Source organism: Heteronotia binoei, chromosome 11 (assembly GCF_032191835.1).
Source record: "Heteronotia binoei isolate CCM8104 ecotype False Entrance Well chromosome 11, APGP_CSIRO_Hbin_v1, whole genome shotgun sequence".
Classification (NCBI taxonomy): domain Eukaryota; kingdom Metazoa; phylum Chordata; class Lepidosauria; order Squamata; family Gekkonidae; genus Heteronotia; species Heteronotia binoei.
The window spans coordinates 9,889,323-9,898,123 of record NC_083233.1 but is presented as its reverse complement, the minus strand read 5'-3'; the positions used below and the strand labels follow the sequence as shown (position 1 = coordinate 9,898,123).

General features: G+C 44.9%; 1 protein-coding gene across 4 annotated transcripts in view; it reads right to left on the bottom strand.

The window, feature by feature from the left end:
- Positions 1 to 1,480: 1,480 nt before the first annotated feature.
- Positions 1,481 to 8,801, bottom strand: part of C11H8orf48 (chromosome 11 C8orf48 homolog) — a 28,836-nt gene continuing 21,515 nt past the window's right edge. For all 4 annotated transcript variants that reach the window (XM_060250064.1, XM_060250063.1, XM_060250062.1 and 1 more), the window contains exon 6: positions 1,481 to 2,238. In XM_060250064.1, the coding sequence (XP_060106047.1) occupies positions 2,134 to 2,238 (105 nt within the window). In that variant the 3' untranslated portion in view covers positions 1,481 to 2,133. The remainder of the gene's footprint in view (positions 2,239 to 8,801) is intronic.

The window sequence follows — 8,801 nt, the reverse complement described above, 5'->3', positions numbered from 1 at the left end:
AGTTAGTACAACAGTTAGGGGAGGGACGGTGGCTCAGTGGTAGAGCATTTGCTTGGGAAGCAGAAGGTCCCAGGTTCAATCCCTGGCATCTCCAAAAAAGGGTCCAGGCAAATAGGTGTGAAAAAACCTCAGCTTGAGACCCTGGAAAGCCGCTGCCAGTCTGAGAAGACAATACTGACTTTGATGGACCAAGGGTCTGATTCAGTATAAGGCAGCTTCATATGTTCATATGTTTTGGGGAGGGACAGTGGCTCAGTGGTAGAGCATCTGCTTGGGAAGCAGAAGGTCCCAGGTTCAATCCCTGGCATCTCCAAAAAAGGGTCCAGGCAAATAGGTGTGAAAAAACCTCAGCTTGAGACCCTGGAGAGCCGCTGCCAGTCTGAGAAGACAAGACTGACTTTGATGGACCAAGGGTCTGATTCAGTATAAGGCAGCTTCATATGTTCTTCATATGTTCATGTTCAACTTATCTATTTCAGATATTCGGGTTCTTCAGTATTTAACCCTTAAAGCACCCCCGCCCAGTGAATGCCCCCAAGCCAGGAATAAGAACTGTGACATGAGAACAACACTCCAGAAATAGAAACTTTGCACATATAGGTATAGTAATGACACATGCCTGCGGTACACAGATCTCTGGCATCCATTCATCCATCCACTGAAACCCTGGAGCCCAGCAGCCAGCAGTGGACTCCTTAATGTTAGCTTAGATTCCTGTTTGATGTTTGCCCTTTTTATTAAGGGCCAAGGGGAGAAAACAAGGATCTAGGATTTCATCCTCAGGGCAGGGTGAAACTACAGGTGTGCATTCCAATACATACGAGCCAAAAATATACCTGAAAACACCTTATCCGTATTTCTTGCGTATATTCGGCACTCCAAATATATCTGGGAATTTTCCAGGAAACAAACAAACAAAAAGTCCTGAAAAATCCTGGAAATATTTGGGATTTCCTGAGAAGACTGGGAGCCAGCATTTGCAGGCCTCTGGGGATGGTTTTGTTTCCGCGTCTGGGTGGGGTTTCTGCTGCCCCAGGGCATCCTGCAAATCACCATTTGTTCAGCTGGGCTTGCGGAAAGTGCCTCCCCCAACTCTGGTTTACTCTTCTAATTAAATTCAAATGGTCGAGTTTCCCTTAATCTAACCTTATTGGGGGTCTGTCAAACAGAACACAAAAGTCTTCACACACAGGCAGAAGACAACAATGGGAGGAGGCAGACAAATCTCCCTGCAGAAGGAATGCCGACGTTTTGGCCCCACAAGCCCTTTCCTGGATTGCTACCTGTCAAGCCTCACCTGGCACAGGCACCCAGAACAGGGCCTCCAAAGATGAGGGAAGGCGAGCAGTGCAACTATCAATATATAACATAAATAGAACATGGGTCTCTGATCCAAAACCTCTCTCCTTTGGACCGATGATGTGTGGCAACTCATAAACCTGGATATCACATTTAAAAAGCTAATAATGCCAGAACAATATTTGGACAGCGCACTAAAACTTTATCAGCTACTTACTTCTATCTTTACCCCTGTACTCACAATCCGACATTACTAATTTAATATCACTGCTTGTCGCCTCGGGGTCCTCAGCTTCGTGGATCGATTCCAGGTCGTATCCTCGCTGCCATCAGCACTACAAAAAGCACTCCGCTGTGCCTCCACGGCTGTTCCTTTGCCGTCTGCTGTCTCATTCCTCTACCCGGGACTCCAGCTTTCAATTTAGCAAGCAGCAGCGGGAACAGATTGCACTGACACCCAATCATTACACCTTCCTGTCTTGAAAAACAGAGCCATTTGTTTTCTTTGCAAGTCGGAGCAGCTGTGATCGGCGCCCAATCCCCAAATGAAATTTCACAAAAGCAATACTTAATGGCTTGTCAGGAGTTATAATAAAAAAGTCACCTTCTGTAATCTGAAAAATGTATTTAATTAAAGCGGCAGCACTTTGCTCTGCGCACGCTGGGATGGGAGCCAGAGTTGGATTCTAGACCTGGAGCCAATCGACAAGGGGCATCTTTGATCACAGACCGGCTTGTCGGTATCAGAAGGCGATACTCTTCATGGCTCCATACAGGTGAATTGGACTTTATGTGCACCTTTCACTTCGGTTATGGTCCCAGCAGAGCCATGCTCTAGACTTGTAGAGGTCTCTCATTCAGTTTCTGCCAAACGTTTCCAGGATCCTCAGAAAGCTTAGGAAGACTCTGGTGGATTTCGCCAATGAGGACAAGAGCATCCTGGAAAGAGAGAGAAAAGGGAGACAAGACATTTCCTTTTGGACAACCAAGAGTCTGCCATGATCTATAATAATAATTAGCATGATCCGAGGCTGCGATTTTGCCACACAGGTTTAGCGTCCAGGGAACAGACGCGCCTTATTCAGTTGCCTTCACAAAGGCCTTGGAACAGCCAAATACCGTGCTTTCCTTATGCAAAACACATAATATAAATATATAATATTAAAGTATAAATACTGCACCCAAAGCAGTGTACAACCAATTTCACAGCCACCTCTGCATTCATATATAACTGCTGCTACCAACTCTGAGCACTTCGGCTAGAAATGAGTTGGAAAGCTAAGCAGATTATGCAAACTACAGGCTTTACCTAGGACAGGGGTCCCCAAAGTGGTGCCCGGGGGCAACACATGCCTGCTGACTACTTTCACAGAGCCCACCAGATGTTTTAAGAAGGAAGTGGGGCCTCTGCCAAGCAGGGCTTCTGATTGGCTGTGCAGATTTTTAAAAACACTGCTTGGCTAGGAGCTGACAACATGGCACAAGGATCTTCACTGCAAGACTGAAGGTAAGCTGTGTGTATGGTATGCAAGAAAATGTTTTATATAATACGTTCATTTTAAAAGGCATCCTGTTAAGCAGAGCTTCTGCCTGAAAAGCTGGAAGCGTTGTTATGAGTTATGCACAACCTCACTCCCTGACATTTTGTGGTTGGCTTCGCCTCCTCTGGCAGCCGTTTTGTGGTTGTGTTCATCGCCCTGTGTCAGAGTTCCGAAGGTGCCCGCAGGCTCATAAAGCCAGGAGGATCCTGACAGAAGTGATCTAAATACACTCAAACAGCAGCAAGGAAATGTGGAGTTGTGTGCTCTCTACAGAACCCCTTTATCTGGAAAGAAGCCACTGGTCAATGGGAGAGTGTGTGTTTCACAAAGGAGGTCGCAGGTTCAAGCCTTGGCATCTCAGAATGTCACTTTTACTTGTATATATATTTCTATTATATTTATGAGATATCTTAAATTCATTGTGTTTAACTGGATCTGATTTATTTATTGTTATTGTAATGCTGCCTTGCCATGGCGAGAGGGCTTGCGAGGTTCAGTGAGGCTGTGGGCTATGCCATGCAGGGCCACCCAAGATGGACAGGCCACAGCTGAGAATCCAGACTAAATGTGATCCACTGCAGAAGGAAATGGCAAACCACTCCAGTATCCTTGCCAAGAAAACCCCATGAGCAGAAACAAAAGGCTAAAAGATATGGCGCTGGAAGATGAGCCCCTCAGGTCAGAAGGTGCCCAATATGCTATTGGGGAAGTAACCACAGAAAGAGTGAAGCGGCTGGGTCAAAGCCGAAAGGACGCTCAGCTGTGGATGTGTCTGATGATGAAAGAACAGTCCGATGCTGCAAAGAACAATACTGCATCGGAACGTGGAATGTAAGATCTATGAATCAAGGTAAACTAGATGTGGTCAAACAAGAGATGGCAAGACTGAACATCGACATCTTGGAAATCAGTGAACTAAAATGGATGGGAATGAGTGAATTCAACTCAGAGGATCACTACATCTATTACTGTGGGCAAAAGTCCCGTAGAAGAAATGGTGTGGCCTTTATAGTTAACAAGAGAGTGAGAAAGGCAGTAATGGGATACAATCTCAAAAATGACAGAATGATCTCGGTCCGTATCCAAGGCAAACCATTCAATATCACAGTAATCCAAGTCTATGCCCCAACCACTGATGCAGAAGAGGCTGAAGTGGACCAGTTCTATGAAGATCTACACCACCTTCTACAATTAACACCAAAAAAAGATGTCCTCCTCATCATAGGGGACTAGAATGCCAAAGTAGGAAATCAAAAGGTGACCGGAAAAATTGACAAGTTTGGCCTTGTGAACAAAATGAAGCCGGGCAAAGGCTAATAGAGTTTTGTCAAGAGAACAAGCTGGTCATAGCGAACACCCTCTTCCAACAACCTAAAAGGCGACTCTACACGTGAGCATCACCTGATGGGCAACACAGAAATCAGATTGATTATATACTCTGCAGTCAAAGATGGAGAAGCTCCTTACAGTCAGCAAAAACAAGACCTGGAGCTGACTGCGGCTCAGATCATGAACTACCCATCGCAAAATTCAGGCTTAAATTGAAGAAAACTGGGGAAGTCATTAGGCCATTCAGGTTTGACCTTGATCACCTCCCTTATGAATATACAGTGGAGTGGAAGAATAGGTTTAAGGAATTAGAATTGATAGAGTGCCTGAAGAACTATGGATGGAGGTTCGTGACATTGTACAGAAGGCAGCAATCAGCACCATCCCAAAGAAAAAGAAATGCAAGAAAGCAAAGTGGCTGTCTGATGAGGCTTTACAAATAGCTGAGGAAAGAAGGAACATAAAAGGCAAAGGTGAAAAGGAAAGATTCACCCAACTGAATGCAGATTTTCAGAGAACAGCAAGGAGAAATAAGGAGGCCTTCCTGAAGGAACAATGCAAAGCAATAGAGGAAAATAAGAGAATGGGAAGGACAAGAGATCCATTCAAGAAAATTGGAGAAATCAAGGGAACGTTTCATGCAAAGATGGCCATGATAAAGGACAAAAACGGTAGGGACCTAACAGAAGCAGAAGAGATCAGGAAGAGGTGGCAAGAATACACAGAAGAATTATTCAAGAAGGATCTCAATATCCCGGACAACCATGACAGTGAAATCGATGACCTTGAGTCAGACATCCTGGAGAGTGAAGTCAAATGGGCTTTAGAAAGCATTACTAACAACAAAGTGAGCGGAGATGATGGTATCTCAGTTGAGCTATTCAAGTCCTAAAAGATGATGCTGTTAAAGTGATGCACACATTATGTCAACAAATTTGGAAAACACAACAGTGGCCACAGGATTGGAAAAGATCAGTTTATATTCCAGTCCCAGAGAAGGGTAATGCCAAGGAATGTTCAAACTATCGCACCACTGCACTCATTTCACATGCCAGCAAGATCATGTTAAAGATCCTACAAACTAGGCTTCAGCAGTATGTCGATTGGGAACTACCAGAAGTTCAAGCTTGGTTTCAGAGAGGTAGAGGAACTAGAGATCAAATTGCCAACATTTGATGGATTATGGAGAAAGCACGGGAGTATCAGAAAAACGTCTATTTCTGCTTCATTGTCTATGCTAAAGCCTTTGATTGTGTGGCTCACAATAAACTGTGGCAAGTCCTTAAAGAGATGGGAGTACCAGACCACCTCACATGCCTCCTGAGAAACCTGTATAAGGGTCAAGAGGCAACTGTCAGAACGGGATATGGAACAACTGATTGGTTTAGAATAGGAAAAGGAGTTCAACAAGGATGTATATTGTCACCCTGATTTAATTTATATGCAGAGTACATCATGCAGAATGCTGGCCTGGATGAAGCACAAGCTGGAATTAAGATTGCCAGGAAAAACATCAACAACCTCAGATATGCAGATGACACTACTCTAATGGCAGAAAGTGAGGAGGAGCTAAAGAACCTCTTGCTGAGGGTGAAAGAGGAGAGCACAAAAGTAGGCTTGAAACTCAATATCAAAAAAACTAAGATCATGGCATCTGGCCCCATCACACCTTGGCAAATAGAAGGGGAAGACACGGAAGTAGTGACTTCACATTTCTGGGATCCAAGATCACTGCAGATGGTGACTGTAGCCATGAAATCAAAAGATGTTTGCTCCTTGGGAGGACAGCTATGGCAAACCTGGGCAGTATAATAAAAAGAAGAGACATCACCCTGCCAACAAAAGTTCGTATAGTCAAAGCGATGGTATTCCCAGTAGTAGTAATGTATGGCTGTGACAGCTGGACCATAAGGAAGGCTGAGCGCAGAAGAATAGATGCTTTTGAGATGTGGTCTAGAGAAGACTCTTGAGAGTCCCTTAGACTGCAAGAAGATCAAATCAGTCAATCCTAAGCGAAATCAACCCAGACTGTTCCTTGGCCTGGCGTGACTTTGTGACTTTGTCGCAAAGAGTTGGAATCAACTGTGCGACTGAACAACAAATGTTTAAATGTTGTAAGCCGCCCTGAGCCCACTTTGCAGGATAGGGCAGGGTATAAATCGCAAATTAAATTTAAATCAAATTAAAAACTTCCCCCTTCCCCAAGACCTTTGAAAGATTATGCCAGTCAGAGCACAATACTGTGTAACCTGTACCAGGGGTTTGATTCAATATAAGGTAACCTCATATGTCCATGAACTGTACCCACAGTTAAGAAGCAAACAGGTATTATATAGCTGGGCATTTCTTGCATTCCCCAGTTACTGTACTTGCTCAAAAGGAAGATGACGTTTTTCACCTTTTTTGGTTTTCTTAAAAGGGGGGAGAGTTGTCATCTTCTAGTCAGGAATACAGATTTGTTAAGAGGTGCTATGCATAGACGGTGGGGGGGGGAATGTGAATGCGATTCACTGCGCACACAGAAAGCACTAGGCAGGGGTGGCCAACGGTTGCTCTCCAGATGTTTTTTTGCCTACAACTCCCATCAGCCCCAGCCAGCATGACCAATGGCTGGGGCTGATGGGAGTTGTAGGCAAAAAAACATCTGGAGAGCTACCGTTGGCCACCCCTGCACTAGAGAATATGTGAGAACTCATAGGCCAACACAGAGAAGCAGCACTGAAAGCCCGCAGGTTCTAGCAGCAATTTAGCAAAACATCAGCTATAACTGTTATAAGCTCATGGCTGCTTTAGATGGGTGTGTTATGTGTTGTCAAATCATTTCTTACTTGAAGCAACCATATGACGTCATGGCCTCCAAAAACATCCTACTGTTAACAGCCTTGCTCAGGTCTTGCAAACAGGGGTGTGTGTGGAGAGCCGGTTTGGTGTAGTGGTTAAGTGTGTGAACTCTTATCTGGGAGAACCGGGTTTGATTCCCCACTCCTCCACTTGCAGCTGCTGGAATGGCCTTGGGTCAGCCATAGCTCTGGCAGAGGTCGTCCTTGAAAGGGCAGCTGCTGTGAGAGCCCTCTCCAGCCCCACCCACCTCACAGGGTGTCTGTTGTGGGGGAGGAAGGGAAAGGAGATTGTGAGCCGCTCTGAGACTCTCCGGAGTGGAGGGCGGGATATAAATCCAATATCTTCATCTGCCTCACAGGGTGTCTGTTGTGGGGGAGGAAGGGAAAGGAGATTGTGAGCCGCTCTGAGACTCTCCGGAGTGGAGGGCGGGATATAAATCCAATATCTTCATCTACCTCACAGGGTGTCTGTTGTGGGGGAGGAAGGTAAAGGAGATTGTGAGCTGCTCTGAGACTCTTCGGAGCGGAGGGCGGGATATAAATCCAATATCTTCATCTACCTCACAGGGTGTCTGTTGAGGGGGAGGAAGGTCAAGGAGATTGTGAGCCGCTCTGAGACTCTTCGGAGTGGAGGGTGGGATATAAATTCAATATCTTCATCTACCTCACAGGGTGTCTGTTGTGGGGGAGGAAGGGAAAGGAGATTGTGAGCCGCTCTGAGACTCTTCGGAGTGGAGGGTGGGATATAAATTCAATATCTTCATCTACCTCACAGGGTGTCTGTTGTGGGGGAGGAAGGGAAAGGAGATTGTGAGCCGCTCTGAGACTCTTCGGAGTGGAGGGCGGGATATAAATCCAGTATCTTCTTCTCTTCTTCTTCCATGACTGAGTCCATCCATCTCATGTCGGCGGTCTTCCTCTTGTCCTGCTGCCTTCACCTTTTTCTAGCACTATCGTCGCTTCCAGTGAGGCTTTTCTTCTTATGATGTGACCAAAGTACAATAGGCTCAGTTTAGTTATATTAGCATCCAGGGAGGATTCAGGCATGATCTGATCTAGAACCCGCTTATTTGTCCTTTCTGAAGCCCACGGTACCTGAAAAACTCTCCTGCAATTTCAAATTAATCCATTTACTTCCTCTCAGCTTTCTTCACTGTCCAACGTTCACATCGATCCATAAAGACAGGGAATAACATCGTACGAATTATCTTGATTTTGGTCTCCAGCAACACCTCCTTACACTTTGGCATCTCTTCTAGTTCCTTCATGGCTGCCCTTCCCAGTCTCCACCTCCTTCTGAATCTTGGCTGCTGCAGTCTCCCTTTGGGTTGATGACTGAGCAGACAAATAGAAAATCAGTAACAATTTCAGTTTCTTTACTGTCAACTCTAAAATTGTGTAATTGCTCAGCAGTCATTACTTTTGTCTTCTTTATGTCGAGATGTAAAGCTGCTTCGGCACTTTTTTCTTTAACCATCTTCACTAGTCATTTAAGTATTCATTGCTTTCTGCCAGTAAGGTCATGTCATCTGCAATATTGGCAGTGTTCCTTCCAATTTCCACTCCACTTTCATCTCAATCTAACCCAGTTTTCCTTATATGTTCTGCATATAGACTGAAAAGACAGAGAGATAATATAATACTTGATAACTGGAAACCCTTCTGTTTTCCCTGTAGTCTTCTCCTGAGAACAGCCTCTTGTCCACAGTACAAGGTACTCATGGAAACAATCAGATGTTGTAGATACCCAATTCTTTTAAAATTATCCATAGCTTTTCATGATTCACATTGT